The sequence below is a fragment of the Gopherus flavomarginatus genome, chromosome 1 (genome assembly GCF_025201925.1).
Source record: "Gopherus flavomarginatus isolate rGopFla2 chromosome 1, rGopFla2.mat.asm, whole genome shotgun sequence".
NCBI classification, from domain to species: domain Eukaryota; kingdom Metazoa; phylum Chordata; order Testudines; family Testudinidae; genus Gopherus; species Gopherus flavomarginatus.
Window position 1 is genome coordinate 46,952,885 of NC_066617.1, and position 27,037 is coordinate 46,979,921.

The window sequence follows — 27,037 nt, forward strand, 5'->3', positions numbered from 1 at the left end:
CCTCACTGTTGTTATGGTTGTGACTTATTTCTATTTTTAAATTGTCTGGGTTTAATTTCCAGCCATTGGTTCTTGTTCTACCTTTCTCCACTAGGTTAAAGAGCCCTTTATAACCCAATACTTTATTCCCATGAAGGTACCTTATAAACCATAATCAAGTCACCTCTCAAGCTCTTTAATCTCTCTCTGTGAGGCTTTTTTTTCAGCCCGCAATAATTTTTCTGACTCTTTTCTGCACCCTCTCTAATTTATGAAATGTAGACACCAGAACTGTACACAGTATTCCAGTATCAGCCTCACTAATGCTGTGTAAGGAGGTAAAATCACCACCTAACTCCTACTCAGTGCTCCTGTTTATACATCCATAGATCCCATTAGCCTTCTTTGCCACACCACTGCACTGGCCAATCACGTTGAGTTGCTTGTCCACTATAATGCCTAAATCCTTTTCAGAGTCTCTGCTTTCAGAATACAGTCCCCCATTCAGGAGGTACGGGTTGCATTCTTTGATCCTAGAGGTATGACCTTGCATTTGACTATATTAAAATACAGTGTGTTTGAATGGACCCAGCTTACCAAGCAACCCAGATCCCTCTGTATGACTACCCTGCCCTCAAGTTATATACCACTCCACCACTCTTTGTCTCCTCTGCAAATGTTATCAGTGATTTTAAATTTACCTCCAGATCACTGATGAAAATGTTGAACAAAATTGGGACTAGAACCCTGCAGAACCCCACTAGAACATACCCATTTGATGATGATTTCTCATTGACAACTACTTTCTAAGATCTGTCTGAACCTGTTGGCTCATTACTGGGCATCGTTACTTCCCCACTGCAACATCCAGCCAATAGAGGGATCCATAACCCCTCCAGCACAAGAAAAGGAAGTATTGCTAAAGGCTAGAGGGGACCCGGAGGTTGTGTTAGATAAAGAGCAACCAGCTGGAGGCAGCGGGCTGGGAGGTGGTGGCAAAGAGAAGGCCAGACAGGTTGGGATCTGGGAGCCAGTTTGGAAAGCAGCCTCTTGCTGGCAAAGGGTCAAGTGGCAGTTGTACCAGATAGAAACCCAGAAGTATCCTGCGGGGTGGGGGGGGGGAAGTGAGCATATGGACAGGCCTGACTAAGAGTATAGGTGCTGGACAAGAGGACTGGGCTCTGGCTGGGGGCTCTGCAGGCCTGTGCGTGACAGCCTGCAGGAGAGCAGTGGCCTGGAGTGAGTACCTTTGGCACCAGGCCATAGGGGTCCCACCTCCTTACCCCATACTGGACTGTCCTCAGAGGCTGTGTTAGGAACTTAACTTAATGTAACTTAAAGCAATCGTTAATTGCACCATTTATTGCTGGCATCCTTCGCTATTCCTCAGATGCTGTACTTATGGAAACACACCAAGGGCTAGAGACTGAAGGGCCTAGTGCATGGAGCTCCTCTAGCACTTGCCGCTAAGCCTGTGTTATGCCCAGAACGCTACCAGCCATGTAGAGGACTGCTGTTCCACAGCACTCAGAGGGTGTGTCTACAACACAGCAAAGAAAAACCCACAGCGAACCCCAGTCAGTTGGCATGAGCCAGCTGCAGGTTTTTCTTTGCTGTGTAGACATACCCAGAGCGACTCCCTGCAGTGGGGCCGGTTACAATAGTCATATGGCCAGAGCTGATGAAACACCTCACATACGTGCATTACCTTCCATAATCTGACACCTCTGGGCCAACTTATCTGGAAGACACACTGGCAACTTAACACTGATAAGTGCAAGTGACATAGCAGTTGTAAGTTCAAACAAATTGAAGGTATGTAACTTGCTATAAGGTGGGTCAAGTGGGTAAAGAGACTCAACAAACAGAGGTTGGATCAGGTTCAATACTGCTACTCCAGTAAGGATAAATAGCATGAAGTCTTGGCTTCAAGTCTATCCTGATAAGGGTAAGGTCAATGTATTGGTTGTGCAGTATGGAGGAGGAATCTTTGCAGATAAGCAAATGCCTGTGGATTCTTCAATTCCTTGCTTGGTACATTTTTTTCTTGTTCGTTACAAGAATTCAGTCAGTGCTGATTTAACTGAATGGTTTATTTCAAAATTGTAGGCTCAGGAATATGCTTTTCAGGGGACTTCTGAGCAATAGCTACATATTTGTGGGCATCCGACAGCTCAAGAAAAACCAGAGATCCCGAAGAGATCCATAGCATATAGGGTATTGAGTCACACTAAATCAGAAGGGCTACGAGATTTAGGGGGACTGGCAATGCGATCCAGATGTAAACGTTTTAATCTTATTTTTGCAAGTCCTGCATAGATCAGTAGTGATTCCATGTCACTTCTATCTAATGGCTGTTCAATGGCCTATGTGATATGATTGCTGTCTCAGTCCGATTTCTAGTGGACACATCAGAAAAACTGCTGTCACTTTCGGCAGATTTGCCAGTCTCGACAGAGAGGCCAAGGATGAAATGGTTGCAGAACCCCCTCCTGGAGATGGTCTCTCCAAACAGGTGTTGAGGCACATAAGTAAGACAGTTTTAGGGGGGATCTTCCACTGCTTACACCCATGCTTTACTATTTCTGAGGAGAAACATTAGTTCAGTCTCTGTTGCTGTCAACCCACTTTCAACTTGACTTGAACAGAGCGTAATGCATTTGAGTCTCTGCACTGATCTCATTTATTTGCTAAATGCTAGCTCTGTTTGGCTCCGAGAACCCATCATGTCAGAGATTGCCACTGTCACCGTGTGCTTTGCAGCTTGCGGTAACAGATCTGAGGAGTCGTGGTGAATGGTCAGCTGCTTGAGCTGTTTGCTCTCACCACTACGCTGGGGTGCGAAGCTGTGGACAGGAGCAGGGAAGGCAGAACAACAGAAATGAGGCTTCTAAAGATCTACTTGTCACTTTTCTGGCTCTCCTTACACTAGTCCAGCTTTTAGAAGCACAAGTTTATTCAGGCAGCCTAAGCCCCATTAGCCTTATGTGCCAGGCCCCCTTGCAGGATTAGGAAAATTTTGGACACTGCTATGGACTTGTTTAATTTTAATCTATAAAAATATAGCAGAGCATGAGACTGTGGAAAACAAGACTGCTGGGTCCTAGATACCTTGAGAGTTTCTTCCTGACACCTTGATGAGAAAGAGGATTTGCATAGGGGTGACCCCAAACATACAGAGGGAAAATCTGGAAGCAAATATATTTAGTAAGTGGCAGGGTGTTTTGGTTTATCAGACAGATAAGTATAGAGTCCTCCCACATAAAACTGGCATAAATCTTTCCTGTCAGCCCTTGGAAAGCCCTTGCAAGAGCACAGAAAGGGCAATATTTGTCCTATAATCCTGCCACTGTGCAAGGTAATGCACTACCTACCTCACACTGCTATGTACTGTACACATACACACACATGCCTAGAGGTTGTATTAGTGAATGATGCACAAAGGTCCCTATTCAAAGCCTGCTGAAGTAAACAGGCATATTTCCCTTGACTTGAGTGGGCTATGGATCAGGCCCGAGAGTTCTAACTTTTGCTGTTCAAACTGGTGGAGGTGTCTATATATTTAGGGATTTCATTAGGCAGGTGACTTGCCACTATGCAGCATAGGGAGGAAAGGTTCTGTGGGTTAGGGCACTAGACTAGGATTTGGGAGATTTGGCTTCAAACCCTTGCTCTGCCACAGACTTCCTGCGTGACCTTGGGCTAGTCTCTGTGCTTCAGTTTCCCCTCTTTAAAACGTTCCTACCTCACCTTGGTGCTGTGAGGGCAAATACATTAAAGATTCTCAGGCATTCAGATACTATGGTAATAGCAGCCATGTTAGTACCTTACAGGATCTAGTTCACACCATTACTGCTATGCTCCCTTTTAGAATAACAGAGTAAGAACAGAATGTTTGTCTTATTTTGAATTTCCTGACCTAATTTGGGTTGTGACTCAAATCTAAGGCCTGGGAGTTTTGTTCACAGAGAATTAAAAAAATATTCCCAATGTAAAAAGTTGTTAAAAAGCATCCCTAATGGCAAATTCTTTGTGGGGAGGAGTGGTTTAAATTTAGCAATCGTATAAAAACTGGGCATTTAATTTCCTCACATTTCAATTTCTTCTTGCAAATCAAATACATAAAAGTTCTGGCAGTAACTAACTTTTGAGATCGCACTTCCTTTACAGAACTTTCTTCTTAATATCACATCTGAACAATAAAAGTTAAACTTTGGTGACTGAAAAAGATAAGTACCATATGGAAAGCTTCTTCAAACAGTCTGTGTGATCTATAATCACTAGCGCTCTCCCTATATTTAATAAATAAGTAGATCGATCCTATAGCACAGGGGTTCTCAAACGTCATTGCACCGTGACCCCCTTCTGACAACAAAAATTACTACACAATCCCAGGAGGGGGGACTGATGCCTGAGGCCGCCCGAGCCCCCCTGCCCTGGGCTGGGGGTGAGCAAAGCCCAATCCCCACCACGATGGGCGGGGGGGAGGGGGCAAAGCCCAAGAGCTCAGCCGTAGGCAAGAAGCCTATAACCTGAGCCCCTCCACCCAGAGGTGAAGCCATCGGGCTTTGTCTTTGGCCCTGGGTAGTGAGGCTCGGGCTTTGGCTTCAGTCCCACGTGGTGGGGCTCAGGCTTCAGCTTCGGCCCTAGGCCCCAGCAAGTGTAATGCCAGGCCTTTGGGGTCCCGACCCATAGTTTGAGAACCACTGCTAAAACATATGCTAAAGATTTGAGTGAATGATGATGTATGTTATAACAAATGTTGTCTATAGGAAGCATTATTCAATGCCAACAGGAAATCTATAGAATCTACATATATAGAATCTATACTCATATGTATTTTTAAAGGACTGCAACTTCATATATTTTTGTATATAATAATTATTCCCTTTACCAGCTGTGAATTAGTAATATTGGATGAAATGGGTACCGAATGAAGAGAGCATCACGCAAAATAGCCATAGATTTTGCCTTTTTGACATTTGAATGATACCGAGGCATTGCAATTAGTATACTGAGCCAGCTATCCACCCAACCACACATGCACACCCAACTCTGAGAAACACTGAGGTACTGGAGCTCGGAATGGTTCTATGCCATACAGTACATGTTTTCTAATTAGCCAGGAACCTGCCAATTGTCTAATAAATGTTCTTCCAACACTTATTAATAGTTTTCACACAGAGTTGAGATGCACTGGCAGAGCTGAGGAGTGCAAGGTGTTGGGGTGCACTTGCAGAGCTGGAGGTGGAAGAGGGTTTGGTGCAGGGAGTTGGAGTACACTAAGCTGTGTTGTGCAGGAGGCTGGGGTGCAGTTGGGTGCACTGGCAGTGCTGGGGGCCTTCCACACTTGAACCCCCAACCTCTTTCTCCTCCCTTACCATCCATCCACATCTATCCCTCTTCTGATAATCCTCCTCCCCTTGCTGAAGCCCCAAACCTTTCTCTCCTTATTTCCTCACTCCTACACTCCACTGTACCTCTCTTCCTCTCCCAGTAGGTATACACATGTCTGTTTCCCACCCCCCTAAATACTTTGATTACATTCCCCACTCCCACCCCCCAAACTGCCACCCATGACTCATAAATCACAGCAACCTCCAACCATTCAGTCCAAAGCTCCTTTTGTTTTAAATGGGGGCTTGTGATTAACTTTCCTGAGTTCTGTTCATTGAAGGGTGAGATCACAGCCATCAATCTCTGCCGGGTGTGTGATTACTACCTCTCAGTTTAACAATACAAGGCAGCAGAAGGAAACCAGTTTCCTTGTGGTGGCTGTAACTCAGGAATCTCTTGGTGATATAACCCCAAACTTGGGTCACTAATGCTACCCTACATCCCCATGAAGTGCACCAAATTTGAAAGCGATCTGGTTATCCATTTGGATTGTAGAGAACTTACAAATGTCAAGTTTAAAGTATATTGTATTGGTAGATGGGCAGTGTAAAAATGCACATTTTATTATATTCTGTTCTCATTTTGGGTCCCCAAAAATTTAGTGGGAAACTCACACTATCTTGGGTAAAATGAGACAGATTGAGACCATTTTGACTTGTACCACATCAATAGTTTGATTTCTAGCTCTGCCCAAGAAAAACTCATCCTAGAATTTTTTTTAAAAGGCTATTTTTTCAGAGTTTTTAATCTTTGCAACCCTGAGCTCAAATGACTCCAAATTTGGGTCACAAGCTTTACCCGGTACCCTCCAGAGGCGAACAAAATTTCAAAGACATCTAACTAAAGCATGTAAATTTTAGAGGACTTTGAAAGGTCAGTCTTTGAACAGATGTTATGACGCAAGCTTAACTACAGTGACACTACCATGCCCCAATAATATTAAACTTTAAGCTATGATCTGTTAGGGCCCCATGCGATATTTGTTCACATAAGTCTATGGACTTTCCATAGACTACTGTGGCCTGATTCATATGAAGAAGCTTTGCAGCATTGGTTTCCTTGTTTTTAAGCTTCCTTGGACAGCCACTGTGACTCTTCAATATTTTGCAAAGTGCCAAGCACGTGGACACCACTTAAAACTAATAAGTAATATTATAATAATACTGAACATGTAATTATGTATTATGTTACAGCCTGGTTGAAAGCCCATTGAAGTCAAGGGGAGTTTTACCAGTGGCTTCAGTAGGCTTTGGATCAAACCCTTAATTATGTATGTTGATTTTTCTTACTGTCACTGCAATCATTTATCAATCCTGTGGTTCCAAACTGAGACAGACTTCAGGCAACTACCCTGGTTTGACATTAATAGTCTGCATTTACTGATGAAAAACAGACACGGGGCAATTCAGGCCGTTGTCCTGCAAGATGCCAAGTGCTTCCTGGGTGGCGCTGAGCCACCTCAAATCTACTGAAGCAAACAGGAGTTAAGGAGGCTTAGTTCCTCATTGGATCAGATCCTAGAGGACTTGCCCAAGGTCAGACCAAGAGAATAGAAACCTGGGGTGAAATCCTGGACCTATTGCAGTCAATGGAAAACTTCCAAGTTTTGCCATCAACTTCAATAGAGACAGAATGTAACCCCAGACTCTAACTCCCAGTCCTCCTGACCATAAAGGCCATCCTACCTCTTCATGGGTTTGGAAGAATCAGGATTTTGATGATTCTTTGAATGCTTAATATATTTAACAATCAAAGGGGAGGCAAGGGGAGAACTTCAGGATCTCAGTCAGTAGTTACAAACGTGGAATTAATTGACAAATTATTCTACTAGTTAAGATTTGTAAACTGCATGAAAGCTACACGGCAATATATAAACCCTAAGTATTGCACACTCAGCACTCGGGCTGAATGTTGTCATTTAAATGGTATTAGCTACCTTCACTTTGTTAACAAGAAATTATACTTCCATTTCTGTTAGCTGTGACCTTTGACTCTTTATATATTGAATGTTGTTTCAATTAGAAACATTTGAGCCACAGATAGGGTATAATGTATTTTATATTGTTCTTCATGTAGCTATAGGCAGCATTCAAAGAAACCTGGGCTCTAGGACCCTGAGAGAGGGCAGATCTCACGCTGCAGCCTAAACTAGAATATCTCGCAGCAATTAAACGGCCCTTAACCTGAGCCCTGCAAGCCTGAGTCAGTTGGCACAGGCCAACCACGGATGCCTAATTGCAGTGTAGACATACCCTACTTTTCTGTTAATAGTGTATACAGTAGTATGATTTCATTTTCCATTTGTCTAATAAAGGAAGATATAGAAATAATTATTCTGCAAAGACTTCAGCATGTGCCTAATTTGATGCAAATGAATATTCACATTTGTAAAAAAATACAAGCTTAAATTTTTGTGGGATTGGGTCCAATATATTTCCACATTCAAAACTGCATTCCTTATATTAACTGAAGAGAGAGCTTATTCATATTGACCTGCAGCATATATCTTAATTATTATAAAAAAGATATTTAAACCATGCTATTTGGCTTGTCCATTGTGATGTTTAAATCTCTGTGCACAAAGTTTATATAAAAGGGAGATATTTGGGCTAGTTTGTTTAAAAAATTGGTTACTATTTCTGTGTATTCAAAACATGGAATTGGAAATATAAGACTATAGCTGGTAAAAATGCCAATAGGTTTTTTTATTTGCAAAAAACACCCCAAATAAACTGTTCTAGGTTTTTCTTCAAAAACTTGAAAAAAATTAAGAAAAAAGTTCCATTTAAAAATGTATGGTTTTGATGAAAAATTGTCAATGAGTCTTGCAAATAATAATTATACAGGCAAACTATCTTCTCAGAGGAAACTGTTTAACTCAGAAAAAAATGTTTCTTAAACCTAAACTGTCTGTGTGACTCATATAAGTAAAATATGTAACAAAACAGTCTGTACAGCAATAAAATTGTAGTTTCGCTTGTGTGTTTTGTGTGCATAAAGGGCAAGGCGATTTTGTGTGTTTTATTTTAGTGGGGTGCAGGTATTTGTTTTTAAAAGGGAGAGAATATATTAAGAACCAACCTTTTGTGTCCCCAGCTTCACAAGTCTTAAACTGTGTCTGTGAAATTGCTGAAAGGTACTCAGGAGACAGAGGCTGTAATCCACAGGATTCCTCCAGCTGAATTAGCGAACCACAGTCCTGAATTACAATGAAATTAATTAAAACCACAGTACCATATCCAAAGCATTTAACAATATGCATGGTGTAAAAAACTTTTTTCAAGGACAGCTAATGAGAGAAAAAAAATATTTGATTGATTCTGAATTCCATTTGTCCTCCATTCAACATGCTTTGAAATGCACTGTGTACCAGTGTTTTGCAACAAACTTTGCCAACCTACAATCAATGTGTAAAAGGTTGCATTGAGCAGTTCCCTGTGCATCATTTTTGTATAAAAATAAATATACTTTAAATTGTAATCACTATTTAATTCTTACTTGCTGCCCACATTAATTTTATATGGAAAACCTGCACTGAAACAGAACATGTTTATTTGATGATATGTGCCAATTTAGCTTTAAGAAATACATGTATCCCCACAATCTCACATGCAAAGGAAGGACAGAGAAAGAGAAAAGAGGAATCTCAAGAGGAAGAAATGATTGAGCTACCAAAGGGGCTGACTTGGAAAAATTATTACCTAGGGTGGGAGATGGACATACTGAAATGTAATTTACTTCAAGAGTTTGGCTCACGCATACTATAGACAAAAGGAAGACCCAATAACGATCCATATGCTATATTAACATGAATAATACTCTATGGCAAAGAAAGCTTAGAATTAAAAAATAAATCTTATAAACAGTATTTTTTTCTTTTTCATATTTATAGTAAATGTGCATGTGTGCATTGAGATCTACAATTAATACATATATTATATCTTTGTATCTAGAAATAAAAATAAATTATTCAATCCACAGAGAATACTGAAGTACTAAATTACACTGATGGAAGGATATACTGTAAACACATTTTGTTGAACAGCCTGTTTTCTTGCAATTCGATCATTTCTACTAAATGTTATGGACTTTAGAAACCTGCATAAAGGAATTTAATTAATGTTTGACACTTTAGAAATCTGGCAGTAACAATCTGGCATAGCAATCATTTCAAAATAAAAAGCCTTAAAGTTGTGGGTGAATGAGTTTCATTGGCTTCAAGGAAATGAGTCTGTCTGAAAACTGCTTTAGGGGTCTTATCCTGTGAGGCACCACCAACTTCCAATGGGACTATTCGGGTGAACAGCGATTATTGGCATTATTAAGACTTAGCAGGCTTGAGCCCTTATATTTTAAATAATGTATTGTACTGATGTTCTTGTATATCTAATATACAACCATCTGTGCTATGGTATAACTAGTATAATTTGTATTGTGCTACTTCTGATAAGAGTACTATTTTATAATTTCCTTCATGTATAAAAAGGTGGTTGAATCCCTGCTTTAAATGCTTAGCTCAACTGTAACTATGATACTGTGGCAAGTGCCTCCATAATACATTCACATTTTTTATATTATAACTGTGAAAATGAAAAATATGGCATGCTATGGAGATCAAAATAATTTTGTGTTTATGACAAGAAAAAATATGAAAATCTGACTGCAACATACATTAGCCATTTATTTAAATACACTGGTTAAATTAAACATTATTCTATCACAATTTCAGTTGATTTTTAATTTTTCATAGGATTATTACTTTTAAACAATTATAAACATACTATACAGTGGCAAGTAGTTTAAATAGACAGAATAAACCATATAAACAATGGACATTTTATAAAAAGATTTTTTGCATTGAAAGGACAATAAAAAGAAATGTTTAGAAGAAGAGAGTGAATTTATAGTTCCCCTATTCATTGAACTATACTGATTTTTGTTTAATTCTTTTTTGTTTTTCTTAAATGATACTAAAATAAATACATCTACTGACGTATTTACTATTGCTTCTAAAATGCACAGCAATCAAACTATTTAGAACAATGTTTTTAATAGAATATACTTTGCCTCCACCTTCAAATTAGAACCATGAATGAATGACAATCAATTAGGTCTTTAGACTGTTGGAGTGAAATCCTAGCACCATTTAAGTCAATAGGATTTTTGCCACTGACTTGAATAGAGCCATGAAGTTATCTTTGAAATAATTAAACACTAGTGTACCTTAATTTTTGCTAAGATTACTCTAGGGGTACACCCAAAACACAAAAAGCAAAGTGCTCTCTCATATAAGGCCTGATTCAATGCCCCTTCAAGTAAATGGAAAGACTGTCATTGACTTCAAAGTGTTTTGGATCATTTTAATGCACAGGATTCACTGTAGTGGGAGACACTGTATCTCTGTGGTTTTTGTTGTTTGCACTACCACCTTACTCCCTGTTTGGGGTTTAACAGCTAAAGAAGGCTGATATAAGCAAATGAATGACAGTGAGTTCTTCTAGTGTCAAACTGTGATGTCCTCTTGGAGCCTTAGGGTCTGGACACACTGTACAGATATTTGACAGAATTACTTAAACTAACAGTAACATCAGAAAACTTCAACCTTGCAGCACAACAATTTGCACAAGGCTTCACTAGGAAGGCCTAAATTCCTGACTAGCCTGCTCTTTGCTCTCAGCACAGTGCCATAGGATAACTTAACAAGGATTTTCTTGTTCAGACTTGTGCAGTGTAGGCGTTTAAACAAAAAAAAAATTCTTTGATTTTATTTGAATTCACTGAGTGATACCATCAAGACCAAATTTTGTTTGGCAGGCTTACATTCACTGGGTCAGTTTCATTTGTTAAAAAGCACGTGGTCTGAAATACAACATAGATTGTTAATAGCAGAATTCTCAACTCAGAGCACCTGGCTGTGAGAGGTCACGGTACCTGCAGTACTTGAGGGAGGCTCATTTTTGCTTTTACAGAGGTCTAATCTTTTATGATCAAAGACATGTTTAATATTGCTATATAAAAATGGAGCTGAGGCAGCCAGAGGTCAGGAACTAACATTTACTCTAGCTCCATGTATGGTACATTAAGGGCTTTATTAACAGCTTGTGGATTTGTCAAGTCCCCCACAGGTACTGCAGTGCTACGACATCCCTCTCGCCGTGCCCGAAGATGAAACGTCTTGTGATCTTAAGTATGTTTACAAGCTATCACTCACTGCAAAGATGAGAGGCACCCAAGCAAACTTAAATGATACTTTCCCCTTAGTGTCTGTTCCTGTGCATACTCATTTTTAAAGGGCAGACAAAAAAAGAGCCTTGAACGCCTGGACTGAAATCAAAAGGAAGCGTCGCTGAAATATGTATTTCAATATCTAGACAGAATTGATTCGATGACTGGTTTGGCACTTTATTAGTAAACTTCACTTTTTTCTTTACAGAAAATTTCTGAGGCATTAGCAAACAAAAAGATAGCAAAGCTTTCTCATGCATATCTAGGTAGCTTTCTGTTAATCCCAACCAATATTTAGAGAAGGAAAAGGTCTGTTGGGTGAAGAGGAAATCATCTTTCTCTAAAACAGTCTATAGCGAGATTTCTGCTTCATAAGAAGCATCAATTACACCCTTTAAACAATCGCCCTAGGTTTTCAGCTTGTTACCAAACAACTACCTCAGGTTATTAATTTAGAGTTAATAATTCTGGATGTTTTGTTTCACCTAGAGCATGAGGTAATAACAGGTTACTATGTATCAGAGTGGTAGCCGTGTTAGTCTGTATTACCAAAATGAGAAGTACTTGTGGCACTTTAGAGACTAACAAATTTATTTGGGCATAAGCTTTCGTGGGCTAAAACCCACTTCAAGAGATGCAACCTGATCTGATGAAGTGGGTTTTAGCCCACGAAAGCTTATGCCCAAATAAATTTGTTAGTCTTTAAGGTGCCACAGGTTACTATGTAGTTACCAGTGCCTACATTATAACTTATAGCCCAGAATAGTTAGAGCACTCTCCCTTTCTCCCACTCTGGCAGAGAGGGGTGAATTGAAGCTGGGTCTCCTCCATCCCAGGTGAGAGTGCTAACCACTGGACTAAAACCAATAAAGTAGGCACTTCCTCATCTTGAATTTTGAATGAGGCCTAATCTGGTAGGTGCACTCTCTGGATCAGGCCTCACATGCAAGTTAGGTGGACAAACCCCTATCTGTTTGTGGTTTGTGAATTGCTTTGGGGCTGAAGCAGGGAAGTAGGTGTTGGGACACTTAGAGGGAAGCAGCAGTACACATGCTCAGAGACAGAAATGTAGACACAAATTTTACTCTGAAAAAAGTAGGTTCTCAGCGAGTTTAGGTGTCTACAGGGTTTGGTGGGAGTTTTGCAGACTGCAATGAAGTCTAGGATTTAAGCACCAATGTTCTTTCTTGACTCTCACTGTAAGTGCTCAGCGCAGAACACTGAGAAGTATTCCCTGCCGGTCCTACTGAACAAATAAAGGAGCAGGGTATCAGAGCTTATCGTGAAATAATAAGAAATATATAACTAAGCTCATGGGCAACTGACTTTTTGCATTAAATACCGTGGATAAGTACTCAGAAATGTAATCCCACCTCCTTCTACTGTCACAAACCCAAGCTTGTCCAGAACGGTGGAAGAGATCAACTTTCTTTATCAAAATGGTGCAGAAGAGACCTTGCACGACTCCCACTTGTTTCCTGAACTCCCAGCTATACTATCTTGCCCAGTGTTAGCTCTACCTCCTTACAAACCGTGCAATCATGGGCAAGCTGCAGCTGATCAGATCTCCTTTAAGTGCCCTGTGGCACACCTGCCCTCCCTTTACAAGGTTGACATTACTGCCCTACTTCATTTAACTCTGTTTAAATTTTAGAAATGACAGAATCAAACTTCTTGTGAAGCAGGCTATTTTGAATGCTCTCTAAGTCTTTTTAGTCTCACTGGGGCTACTTGATCTGGTTCTATTTAAACTAAGGCATATTTCTCATTAAGTCCTTTCATCTCTCCCTTTTTAGCCAGTCTAGTTCTATCTTTTTATACATAGCTAAAGCTTGATGAAAAGTGATTAAAAATGGAATTCTAAAAAGAATGCTAATAAAATTAGTCAAAGAATGAGCTCATAAAAAGTGAAATTATAGCTCATTGGGAGAAATAATTGTGAGCAGATGGATTAGTTCCACTCTATCAACTTTATTAATATTGCAGTAACAAATGAGGGAATAGTCAGCATGCTGACTTCTATTCAACTTGCTCTCTATATCTGGCTGAATTAATCAGTGATAGATGAACCACTAAAGATTCAAATGTTCAGTTTGATTCAGCTCAACACCCAAAAATGTAATTGCTTAAATGAAAACCTATTAGGCTTGCAAAAACGGAAATCTCACGCAAGTGGCTGCCTCTTGAGAAATTTCAAGTACTTGAAATCAATGGGAGTTAGGCACCTAAATATTTCTATGGATCTGGGCCTTAGTTTCCCTGTGCCTCAGTTCCCCATCTGTAATATTGGAATAATATGCCAGGAATGTTGTGAAGACAGTTACATTAAATACATTGTGAGGAAAACAGCTTCTGCAGTAATAGGGGGCCAAGAAAGTACAGTAACTAGAAACGGAGGGAAGCTAGCAAGCTAGGATCTGGAGGTTGCTCCTTACAACATGTAGCCTGAAGTTGGCAGGTGGAGGAGGATATGAAATGCTGGGAGTTTGACAATATTGGCAGTGCAAGGAAGGAACATAAGAAACAAGAGTTGAAATGTGAGTAAGGTGGAGCTGTGCAGTCTCATATTGTTTTAAATTAAATGATATGATTGACAATGAGAGAGATAAGGTGGGTGAGGTAATGTCTTTTGGTGAGAGAGACCCTCTCTCAAGCTTCACAGAGCTCTTCTTCAGATCTGGGAAAGGTACTCAGCCCATCACGGCTAAATACAAGGTCAAACAGATAGTTTATCATCATAGGTACTAATTACTTATGCTAAACTATCTGTTTGACCTTGTATTTATCTGTGACACTCTGAGTATGTTTCCCAGACCCGAGGAAGAGCTCTGTGTAAGCTCAAAAGCTTGTCTCTCTCACTAACAGAAGTCACTCCAATACAAGATATTACCTCACCCACCTTGTCTCACTAATATCCTGGTATTACAACAACAGTGCATACAATGACTGACAATTCAGATTGGATTTTAATTTTTGTCTAGAAATATGTAATTTTTTTCATGCCATTTTCTTTTCACTTGGAATAGCTACAAAATAATGTTACACCGCCATTGCTCTAAACACTGAAGGAAGAATGTCATGTCTACACTGGGGTGTCTTTTGATGGAATTTAGGCACCTACCCTACTTTAATTCTTTTGAAAATCCCCCTAGATACCTATCTGCAACTTAAGGCACTTAAATACTTTTGAAAATCTGTCCCTAAATACCTGTTGACTGAACTGTGGCCACAAATGTGTCTCATCCTGAGACCACAGCAGATGTAAAATGTCTTCCTCTATAATGAGAATGATAAGCTCAGGAAACAAACAAGAAATTATTTTGCTGAGTTTGATCTGCTTATCAGCAGAAACATTTCAAGTTCCAATGACTTTTCATGTCATGTATTAACCATTTTAATGAATTATTTCAGTTAGAATGAGGGGAAGTGGGTAATGGTTCCATACCATCACCCTCTTGACAGCCCAGTAGTCAATGCAGGGCCTCTGGGAACCATCCTTGTTTTTAACAAAGAAGATCAGGGCCCCTGCTGGAAAGGTGGAGGTCTAGATAAAGCCCTTCTGCAGATTCTCCTGCAGATAGACATTAAGAGCCTGGTGCTCTAGTTTGGAAAGGATATAGATGCAGTTGAATGGAATTTCAGGACCTAGCTGAAAGTTGATATCTGTGGTGTGGGGATAGGGGGCCCGAATTTCTGTTGTCAAATACATCTGCAAGGTCATAGGACTTGTGAAGTATTTCAATGGTGGTAGTCAGGATGGTTGGGGGCATGCCCAACTCCCATGGGTCTATTCCCTCACTGTAGAGATTCCCCAAACAACAACATGAACAGCAGAGAATACCAATTCGCTGTGGTCTCTGGAAGTCAGAATCGTTAGCAGTAGTGGGAGCAAAAGCATACTGTCCCTTATCTCCAACGTATACAGGAACCATGGGCAGAGAGCAAGAGTATTCCCAGGATGACCAAAAAGTGGGAGACCTGAATCAACCTGAACTAAAGAGTCTCCTAGTGCCTCTATTGCAATGTTTTTCAAACAGGGGTCCACAATGGTCGACTCCATGGGATCCACGGTCCTGCTGATCAATTCCTCCTCCTCCCTCCATGCGCCTCCTGCATGCCAGGGAACAGCTTGAAGCAGGGACGGAGCACAATCAGGGGAGGGGCGGAATCATGTCTGCCACCAGCCCTGCTGATCAACTCCGCCCACTCCCTCCCAGCGCTTCCTGCACGCCAGGGAACAGCTGTTCCCAGGCATGCAGGAGGCACTGGGAGGCAGGGGGGTTTGGGGGTCCATGGGAAAATTTTAAATCAAAATGGAGGTCCTTGGGTTACTAAAGTTTGAGAACCACTGTTCTGGGGGGTGTAAGCAGAGTCAGGATGAGCTCTACCCTGACATCAGGTGGAAAGAATTTCAGAGAGTGTATTTGCATAGGCACGCCTACCCCATCCCATGCTGCCGAGCTGTGGGACTGCTTTGTGACAGAAATGACTCAACCTCAGTTGAGTGGTACTTGCTAGACAAGGGACATGGGTTCCAAAACCCAGTGAATTGAGAGAGGCTGGGAACAGGTATCTGTGTCTGGTGGTGCAGTCTCCTTGTGGAGCCAGAAGGACCAGTTCCACCCCCTCCTCTCTCCACTATGGAATGTCAGAGTTGATTTTTTTATTCCCTCAAGAATCTAAATACAGGTTACTGAGCTGAACTCACTTTGGGCTAATGGTGCACTAGCACTGGGGCTCCCCTACTAAGAGTTGAGACCACTAAGAGTTGAAATCACTAAAGAGCTGAAATTACTGAGCTGAGAACACTGAGTACAGTGCTAACTAGTGGAGGAGCCTGAAGCTATACTGTGGAACAGAGCAGCTGGCGGAGTGGAGCAGTTGTGGGGATGGCTGGAGCGGATCACGGGACAGCTGGTGGCAGCAGAGCGGCTGGCAGAGCGGAGTAGCTGTGGGACGGGTGGAGCAGCCCACAGAGCGAGCGGAGCTGAGCAGTTTGCAGGGAGAACTGGAGCAGCTCATGGAGCAGAGCAGCTGGTGGAGCGGAGCAGTTTCTGAGGACGGCTGGAGGAGCAGAGTGGAGCAGCTGGTAAAGTGGAGCAGTTCATGGAGAAGGCGGAAGCAGGACCCATGGAGAGGCAGGGCAGTTGGCCCCGGACCACGTAAGGTGCCCCTTTCTACCCAGGCTGGGGGGAGGGACCTCTACAGATAAACTCTTGAACTCTGGGGTGGCATTGACCAGAGACTTTTGGGTTGTTGGACTTTGGGGTGATTGGACTTAAAACCCTAAGGGGAAAAAGGACAGTGCCAAACGTACTTGGAGGTGGGTTTTTGTTTATGGTTTGTGTTATAACCCTGTTTGTGGTGTTTCTCCAATGAGATGCCGCATTGATTCCTTCCTTTATTAAAAAGATTTTGCTACACTCAGACTCCGTGCTTGCGAGAGGGGAAGTATTGCCTCCTAGAGGCGCCCAGGGGGGTGCGGTATGTGAGTGTCCCAGGTCACTGGGTGGGGGTTTGAGCCGGTTATGCATTGTGTTACTGAAACAGAACCCCTGGATTCTGAACCCGGCCCTTGTTGCTGCCAACTCAGAGAGGCAGAAGGGTTACAGGGGTAATAGCCCCTAAAGAGATGGTATGGTGGGTGACCAGCCCCAAGGGTAGGAGTGACACATTAGTGGATATGGGGAATTTTTATACATGTCAGGGATCCCGTAGGGCTTAGCTACATCTTTGTACATAACATTACTTGAGGTCACTGAGCTGATTAGGGACTCCAAGTAGACCACTGGGCTCATTGGGAGTAGAAGCTGCAATGGCAGTTGGAGATACATCAACAGTGGGTAAGCAATTGCTGTTATCCTGACAGGTGCATGGAGATCAAAGTCTCTGAAGGGGAATGAGATTGGTGCAGCCTGGACCTCCTTACTATGGCTTAGCCTTGATGTTTCCTGACCCTGAAATTGATCCGACCTTTGCAGTCCATCTCAAGGGAAAGTGTCTGCTGCCACCATGATACAGGCACAGGCCCAAAGTTCGGCATCTATTTTTCTCAGCCTCAGACATCTGTGGTCAGGCCTGGCCAGCATCTGTGGGTTTTGTGTCTGGGAGTGGGGTGTGCGGTTGAGAGGAAGGGAGTGGGGGCATTGTCAGGGCTCAAGAGCCTGGGCTACGTTCATGATGCCACTCAGCAAGGTAGTCGCCAATTCTGATACACAGGTCGATCTGGTTGTTGAGATAGGATGGCAGCTCAATCTGTGCTACTTTGTAGCACTTTATATTATCATTCAGCCCAATCCCAAACTGATGACATTGTATGGCCTCACTCAGTGTCTGTGGAGAGGCAATGGAAGTTGGCAGTGTATTAGGCAGCTAATCGATGCCCTTGCTGTAGTGTTTGCAGCACAGCTTCAGCAGCTTAGGTGCACGGGGGTCACTAATGATAACTGACATGTCCTGAATGAACTGCTCCAACTGGCCCAGAATAGGGCTAGACTGTTACAAGAATGCAGGCCAAGGCTTTCCCCGTGAACAGACTAATGATGAACCCTGCCCTGGTTTGCAGGGAATGATTGGGGGGGTAGCAAGAAGAGCTGGTATTGGTTTAATAAACCTCAGATTGATCATGATCATCACTAAATTTACCTAGCTATGGGACCTTTGGTTTCTGGGGGGCAAGAGCCAGGGGTTCTGGTGAAGCTACCTCAGCTTGTATAGCCACATTCTGTGCCTGCAGGGTGGACCCCTGTGCCTGCAAGTTCTGTATGATCCCCACCAGCTCCACCAGAGAAAAATTGCCCTGAGTGGAGTCCATTGCAGTGAGGTGGGCCCCTAATCTTTGTATTGAGCTGCTCAAACTATAGCCGATCAGGCCATGGGCAGTCAGGTGTAGGGTGGAAATGAGAGTTTTGTCTACTGGTTAGAGCTGGGTCCGGATGGGGACAGAGTCCAGGAAATGAGCCAAGGGTCAGTACCGGAGGGACAGAAACTGAATGCCAGAGCTGGAGAGTCCACCAGAGATGTAAGCCAGAGGCAGTGCTGGGGCTCGAAGCCCGAAATCTAAAACCCAGAGGGGAACAGGGATTGGAGCAGTGCAGCAGCAGGGACTGGAAGCAGGAACTGGAAAAAGGGAGGGCACAACTGCAGACACCATATGCGCTGAGAAGCTTCTGATCTGCTGTAGGGGCCAGTCTTATAAGCCAGGCTTCTAAATCAGCAGCCAGTCAGGGGCTATGGTCACTCTGTCAGTTCCAAGGCAGTACAGCTGTGCTCATTGATTGTCAAGCTGTGAAGTTAGTCAGGGAGCAGGCCAGCAGCTCATCCTAACTAGTCCGCCCCCTGACCCTCAGTCACTGAGTCCTTAGATCTCTGTCATTCTCAGTAATATGTCATTTTGACAGTGTAACTGGTTTTTTTTCATAGGTACATACTGTATGAATTAGGTTCATTCATGATACAACATTTATGAAGAGTAGAATAAATAAAAATAATTCAGGTAAGGATTAGTGAGGCATCACTCTTTAGTAGAACTTTGAGAGTCTGAAAAGCTCAGATGTCATCTCACTAGTAACTAAAATAAAGAAATTTGACTTTGGTGCATGTGAACAATCAACCTCACTTTGTTAAAAATCAACTTATAAACATATGTTTTGCAAAATATTTCAAGCTGTTCACGTTTTTTATAAAAAAAAAGTAATTAGTTACAGGTTTTTTTCTTCAGATAAAAAGTGAACATTTCCATGGTCTTTTCTATGACATTTTCTAAGTAACCATGCATTTCTAATTCAACGTCTTAATTTTCCTATGTGAAAACAGTCACCATGGGCTAGATTCACAAAGGGACTTAGGCACCCTAGATGCCCTGCTGCTGAGTGGAGTTCTCAGCCCCAAGTTAGGTACCTAGGCTCCCAATATAATATATGGGGAGAGTTAGTTCCCTAGGAAAGGGATTCTCAGAAACTGGCAAGTCATGCAGTAAGCCACCTTAACTAGCCAATAGCAAATGCAGATGAAAGGGTCAGCGCTTATGCCCAGATATTTTAGAAAAAGGTCTCCAGCCTTGATTTGAAGATTTCAAGAGATGGAGAAAACATCATCTCCCTTGGTAGGTTGTTCCAATAGTCAATCACCCACACAGCTAACAATTTTTGCCTTATTTCCAATCTGAATGTGTCTGATTTTAACTTCCAGCCATTTATTGGTTACAACCTCTGCTATATAATCATTGCAAATTGCCATTTTAAAAATAAGCAAAAACTATTTGCTCCATGAAATTAAAAATGTCTGTTTTTGCAAAATGGAGTACTAGATGTGACCAATGCATTTAAAATTGTATTTGTAACAAAATATTTTCATAGAAGAAAAATAATTTTTGTTCAATTTCTTAGAGGATATAAAAATTACACAGAATGAAAATGAAATCAAGCCAAATGAGATGTCATTTGAATCATCTAGAAAAAGCATGTGTTCTCTTTACACTTGCTAATGCTAATGCTAAATCAAGTTATTTTAAAATACTTAAGCATAGCTCAAAAAATGGGATGCCCTCCTATTTCTCTGGATTTGCAAAGAGAAATTTTTCAGCTATCTTAAAATGAATAAAAGCAACAAACCTCTCACTTTCTAAAACAGCATTTGATCAGCCATTGGGTAGGATACATAACGTCTGAGTGGAATTTGGAATTCTGCACTCTTGCACTGGTGTAAATCTAGTTCAACAGTTATTCTGGGTTTACAATGATGTAAAAGACAGCAGAATTTGACCCTTTATTTTGAGAAGGATTAAGAAGGTTTTATAAAACATGTGAGGGTATGGAGGCAAACTATCAGACTTCCTGATTGTTGTTTTGTTTTGTTTGTTTTCAATATATGTAGTGCTCATGAGGCATAATGGGACTGGCACAAGGCAATATGAGCTGAAGTCAACAGAAGTGGGGGCTGCTGAGCATCATGCAGGACATTTTTAAAAATAAAACACCAAGATTCACAGGTCTGCAGTGCATATTAACAACTGTTGGTGTTTTGTGAACTTCTGCACAAACCCTTTTATGTGGAAACTTGGGTTATGCTCCAGGACATGTAAGGACCTGGAGGATACCTGGAGGATTTCATTTGAATCACATAAGGTCTGGAGAATATCAAGGAGGCAGCTAACAGCCCCAGGAACATCAACAGGATCAGACTGTTCTGAGGCTGTTCTTCCACCCAATGCCACAAGTGCAATTTGTTCCTGCCTTTCATGCAAAGACAGCAGCTACATATGTGTTGTTTTATTCTCTTTCATGGAAAATATCACTCCTGGTGTGGGTGGCCAGTATGAGGCATTCCGCTTCTCTCAAATACTGCAATGGGGACACAGATATGGGAGCAGACGGTAGGGCTGAGCCAACATGGGGCTGTGGATTCTATAAAATGCATACTAATTGGCAATGACTCTCGGCATAAGTGGAGTGAAGGGAAAATCAGGTAAGGTACTTGTGCATGTCCATGTGAGGAGAAGCCTTTAAAAGATATGCGGCAACAGTGCATGTACTGGGGAAACAACGATAAGCCCTCACCCCTTATATATCCCAGCAGTGTAGCAGGACGCAGGTACACAATCCATATTGAGTTTGATAGCATCCAAGCAGCTCACTCGCCATCCAGCATTCTGAAAGCTGTAGATGTATTTGACTACATTTTAATCTGTCCAACTAAAAAGGAACAAGTGAACGATTTGTTACACAAGATCCACGCATCAGCTGGAGACCACAGCCATACGCCAGAGACTGTGTGCTTCTAAACTGTCCCATTGACCCTTTTTTCCCTATCTTGCTCCCTGAGTCTGGCAGCCTCACTGCCAGGGGCTTCCCCAGCTGCTGTTTTTCCACTGAAGGTTCCTGCGAAGAGAATAAACTATGGAGGGTCTCCACAGAAAAGCGATTACAGTGAGAGGCAGCTTTTCAGCAGATATTATTAATCACATTTATTAAAGTATTGCCTAAGGACCAACCAAGAACGGGGCCCCATTGTGCTAGGCAGTGTACAAAGAGTAGATTATCAAATTTGCAAGTGAGCAAGGAGACAATCAATGATCTTCCACTGTATTCCTGATTTTGTTAAATCAGTTGAAGACTCTCTGTGTCTCATGGGTAAAGGCATCATTGCACTGTAGAAACCATTCAACTTAGTATATCTGTGAGGCTTTTCCAACTGTAACCCTTCTGCCAAGTAGAGTCGGCAGCAACAAGGGCCAGGTTCAATATCATGGGGTTCCTCTTAACAATACAAAAGAGAACAGGCTCAAGCCCCCCACCCACCCATAATATGGGAAAACTAACCACCACTTTTGGCCCCTCTCTGAGGCAATACTTCCCCATTTGCAAGCACCGAGTCTGTGCATAACAAAAGAAAACTTCCATTAAAAGGGAAAGGGAACCCAGTATTAATCTGGGAAAACACCACAACTCAAAAGCACATGACCATAAGCAAACACCACCACACAGTACATTGGGCAGTGTCCTTTGCCTCACTTCCCATCTTGCAATGTGAAATTCCGATGAACCAATGTCCCTCCAAAGCATCACTCCCCTTTTCCTCCGCTGCATCCCACTCACAGTTGGCTGTCCTTGGTCATCAAAGACCCAGAGTTCAGAGGTGTGTTCACCTCACGCTCCTGAAAGGGGGCAGGGAAAGGGGAAATTGAGCAATGCCTTTGCTGTTGCAGAGATGGTGGCAGCTAGCTCGCTGCTGCTGCTCACTGCTGCCTCTGCAACTGTATTCTGCCACCACTCACCACTGCTGCCGCTGTTATCTCTGCTGCTGCTCAGCTCTGCCACTGTTCTCACTGCTGCTTCTTGCTGCACACTGCCACTTCTGCAATGGCGTGTTCTGAGGTTCCACCACTTAGTCCAGATCGCAGTGATTTCACTACATAGTGGGGAACCTCTCGGCTGCTGCTTCTTCATTATCTTTCACTGCAACACTGTCAGCACACCAGATCAAAGGCTCCCCATTCTCATCAGTGATTTCAGTCTACATCACCAAATAGAACACCTGTTCACATCCCCACTGATTTTCTCTGGAATTGTGAATCACAACTCCCTGCTTAGCACTGAGGTTCAGTTTAGGGTGACTCCGATAAAGTGGGTTCTAGCCCATGAAAGCTTATGCTCAAATGCATTTGTTAGTCTCTCAGGTGCCACAAGGACTCCTTGTTGTTTTTCTCTCAATCAGGGCATACTAAGTACAGTTCACTGCCTTCTACTCATACAAGAAGAACAATATTTCATTACTCCTGCATTCAATGCTAAACTGAATTATAACCCAAACCCAGCCAAAATGGATCACTTTGGTAAAGTAGCTGTGTCTGCTGGACACCTAGACAAAATAGGCATGTCTATCCAGGAGCAGGCTGTATCTGAATTGAAGGAAACGACTACATCACTAGATATCAGGGGAGAGCTCATTAAGGGTATGTCTACACTATGGGATTATTCCAATTTTACATAAACCGGTTTTGTAAAACAGATTGTATAAAGTCAAGAGCACGTGGCCACACTAAGCACATTAATTTGGCGGTGCGCATCCATGTACCGAGGCTAGCGTCAATTTCCAGAGTGTTGCTCTGTGGGTAGCTATCCCGTACCTATCCCATAGTTCCCGCAGTCTCCCCCGTCCCTTGGAATTCTGGGTTGAGATCCCAGTGCCTGATGAGGCGAAAAACATTGTCGCGGGTGGTTCTGGGTACAGCCTCACCTCTCCCTCCGTGAAAGCAGCAGACAACCGTTTCGCGCCTATTTCCTGGCTGAACTGTGCAAATGCCATAGCACAGCAAGCATGGGCCCTGCTCAGATCAAGACAGCAATTGTGGATGTTGTAAACATCTCGCGCATTCTCGTGCAGTCTATGCTGAACCAGGACCTGCAAAGTCAGGCGAGGAGGAGGCAGCTACGGCAGCGCGGCGACGAGAGTGATGAGGACATGGACACAGAATTCTCTCAAACCACGGGCCCCTGCGCTTTGGAGATCCTGCTAGTAATGGGGCAGGTTCTAGCCATTGAACGCCGATTTTGGGCCCGGGAAACAAGCACAGACTGGTGGGACCGCATAGTTTTGCAGGTGTGGGACGATTCGTAGTGGCTGCAAAACTTTCGCATGCAAAAGGGCACTTTCATGGAACTTTGTTACTTGCTTTCCCCTGCCCTGAAATGCCAGAATACCAAGATGAGAGCAGCCCTCACAGTTGAGAAGTGAGTGGCAATAGCCCTCTGGAAGCTTGCAACGCCAGACAGCTACCGGTCAGTCAGGAATCAATTTGGAGTGGGCAAATCTACTGTGGGGGCTGCTGTGATGCAAGTAGCCAAAGCAATCATTAAGCTGCTGCTACGAAAGGTTGTGACTCTGGGAAACGTGCAGGTCATAGTGGATGGCTTTGCTGCAATGGGATTCCCTAACTGTGGTGGGGTGATAGATGGAACCCATATCCCTATCTTGGCACCGGAGCATCAGGGCACCCAGTATGTAAACCGCAAGGGGTACTTTTCAATGGTGCTGCAAGCACTGGTGGATCACAAGGGACATTTCACCAACATCCATGTGGGATGGCCAGGAAGGGTTCATAATGCTCACGTCTTCAGGAATACTACTCTGTTTAAACGGCTCCAGCAAGGGAATTACTTCCCAGACCAGAAAATAACAGTTGGGGATGTTGAAATGCCTATAGTTATCCTGGGTGACCCAGCCTACCCCTTGATGCCATGGCTCATGAAGCCATACACAGGCAGCCTGAACAGTAGTCAGGAGTTGTTCAACTACAGGCTGAGTAAATGCAGAATGGTGGTAGAATGTGCATTTGGCCGTTTAAAGGCGCGCTGGCGCACATTACTGACTCACTCAGACCTCAGCCAAACCAATGTCCCCATTGTTATTGCTGCTTGCTGTGTGCTCCACAATCTCTGAGAGTAAGGGGGAACCTTTATGGCAGGGTGGGAGGCTGAGGCAAATCACCTGGCTGCTGATTACGCGCAGCCAGACACCAGGGCAATTAGAAGAGCACACCAGGAAGCAGTGCGCATCAGAGAAGCTTTGAAAACGAGTTTCATCACGGGCCAGGGTACGAAGTGACTGCTGTGTTTGTTTCCCCTTGATGAACCACCCCCCCTTGATTGACTCATTCTCTGTAAGCAACCCACTCTCCCCCTTTGATTACAGCTTGCTTAAGGAAATAAAGTCACTATCGTTTAAAAATCATGTATTCTTTATTAAGTCATTATAAAAAGAGGAAGAGAACTGACAAGGTAGCCTGGGTGTGGTTTGGGAGGAGGATAGGAGGGAAGGAAAAGGCCACTAAAAAGTATCAAAGTAATGACAGCCTTTTGGTTGGGCTGTCCACGGGGGTGGAGTGGGTGGGTGCACAATGTCTTCCCTCACACGTTCTTACACGTCTGGGTGAGGAAGATATGGAACATAGTGAGGGGTGAAGGTGATTACACAGGGGCTGCAACGGCACTCTGTGACCCTGCTGCTGTTCCTGAAGCTCCACCAGATGTCGGAGGATGTCAGTTTGATCACGCAGAAGCCCAGCGTTGCATCCCGACACCGCTAATCTTCCTGCCTACACCTCTGATCTTCCTGCCGCCACCTCTCATCTCAAGCGTCTCTCCTCTCCTCACGTTCGTCCCTCCTATACTCACGTTGGTCCCTGCCGTCCTCACATTCACTGGCATCTTTCCTGTAATTTGATACCACGTCCTTCCACTCATTCAGATGAGCTCTTTCATTGCGGGTCACTTCCATGATTTCCGAGAACATTTCGTCTCGTGTCTTTTTTTTCCACCGCCTTATCTGAGATAGCCTTCGGGATGGAGTAGGGAGGCTTGAAAAATTTGCAGCTGCATGAGGGAGGGAAAAAAGGGAGAGAAGTATTTAAAAAGATACATTTTACAGAACAATGCTTATACTCTTTCAGGGTGAACAACACTATTCACCTTACATAGCACGTGTGATTCCACTACAAGGTCACATTCTGCATCTTAATATTGAGTGCCTGCGGCTCTGGTGTTAGAGATTTCACAGATGCAGGTCCAGGCAGCAGAATTCAGCTTGCATGCGTCCATGGTAAGCCATTGTCTTTCGGCCTCCGCAGCCTTCATATACACAGTGCCCTCCTTTCCCAAATACCAAGCAAATCCCATTCAGTGCTGCTTCTTTCCTGTTAACATGCAGCAGCAGAAACCACCCCCCATCCAATTCTCTGGGGTGATCGCTTTACTCCTCCCCCCACCACGTGACAGGTATCATGGAAGATCACTGCTAAACACCCCCGTTTCCCCCGCACCGCATGGCTGGTAGCAGGGAAGATCCCTGCTAGCCAAACGTGAAAAAGCTCAGCGCCATTCCCCTGCATCCCCTCCCCCTGCTTGGCTACCTGCAAGGAAGGATTTCTTTTAAGCAACAGGCAAACAGCCCAGTAGGAATGGCCATCTCTGTCCCCTTAATTAAATACCTGAATTTCAACCAGGTGACCATGAACAATATCACCCTCCTGAGGATAACACAGCGAGATAAAGAACGGATGTTGCTTGAATGCCAGCAATCACTGGGACCATACGCAGCTAGGCTTTGTCATGCAATGATACCAGATTACTTGCTACATTCATGGTGTGGTCAAGTGTCCTACCATGGAGGACGGAATAAGGCTGCCCTGCCCAGAAACCTTCTGCAAAGGCTTTTGGAGTACCTCCAGGAGAGCTTCATGGAGATGTCCCTGGAGGATTTCCGCTTCATCCCCAGACATGTTAACAGACTTTTCCAATAACTGTACTGGCCGCGAATGCATCCCAAGTCCTTAGGACAAATTAATCATTAAAAAACGCTTGCTTTTAAACCATGTTTTATATTTACAAAGGTACACTCACCAGAGGTCGCTTCCATGGCTTCATTGTCTGGGGTAGTGGCTTGGGAGGGCCGGGAGGGTAATTCCGTCTGGGTGAGAAAAAGCTCCTGGCTGTTGGGGAGAATGGAGTGCTGTGTGCTCTCTGCAAGCTCATCCTCCTCTTCCTCCTCCTCATCTTCCCCGTCCACAGAATCCTCAGCCATGGCTGAGATTACCACCCCCACCTCGGAATCCACGGACAGGGGTGGGGAACTGGTGGTGGACCCCCCTAGAATTGCATGCAGCTCAGCGTAGAAGCGGCATGTTTTCGGCCCTGCCTCAGATCTTCTGTTTGCTTCTTTGGTTTTCTGGTAAGCTTGTCTGAGCTCCTTAACTTTCACAAGGCACTGCACTGAGTCCCTGGTGCGGCCTTTCTCCATCATGGCCTTGGAAATTTTTTCAAATGTTTTTTCATTGTGTCTTTTGGAACGGAGTTCTATAAGCATGGAATCCTCTCCCCATATAGCGATCAGATCCAGTACCTCCCGTGCGGTCCATGCTGGAGCTCTTTTTCGATTCTCA

At 43.3% G+C, this 27,037-nt stretch overlaps 1 protein-coding gene across 3 annotated transcripts in view; it reads right to left on the reverse strand.

Moving 5' to 3' along the window:
• The window catches only part of CPED1 (cadherin like and PC-esterase domain containing 1), a 229,261-nt gene that overhangs the window by 38,209 nt on the left and 164,015 nt on the right, over nt 1-27,037 (reverse strand). For all 3 annotated transcript variants that reach the window (XM_050936099.1, XM_050936100.1, XM_050936101.1), the window contains one exon: nt 8,458-8,575. In XM_050936099.1, coding sequence (XP_050792056.1) covers nt 8,458-8,575 — 118 coding nt within the window. The remainder of the gene's footprint in view (nt 1-8,457; nt 8,576-27,037) is intronic.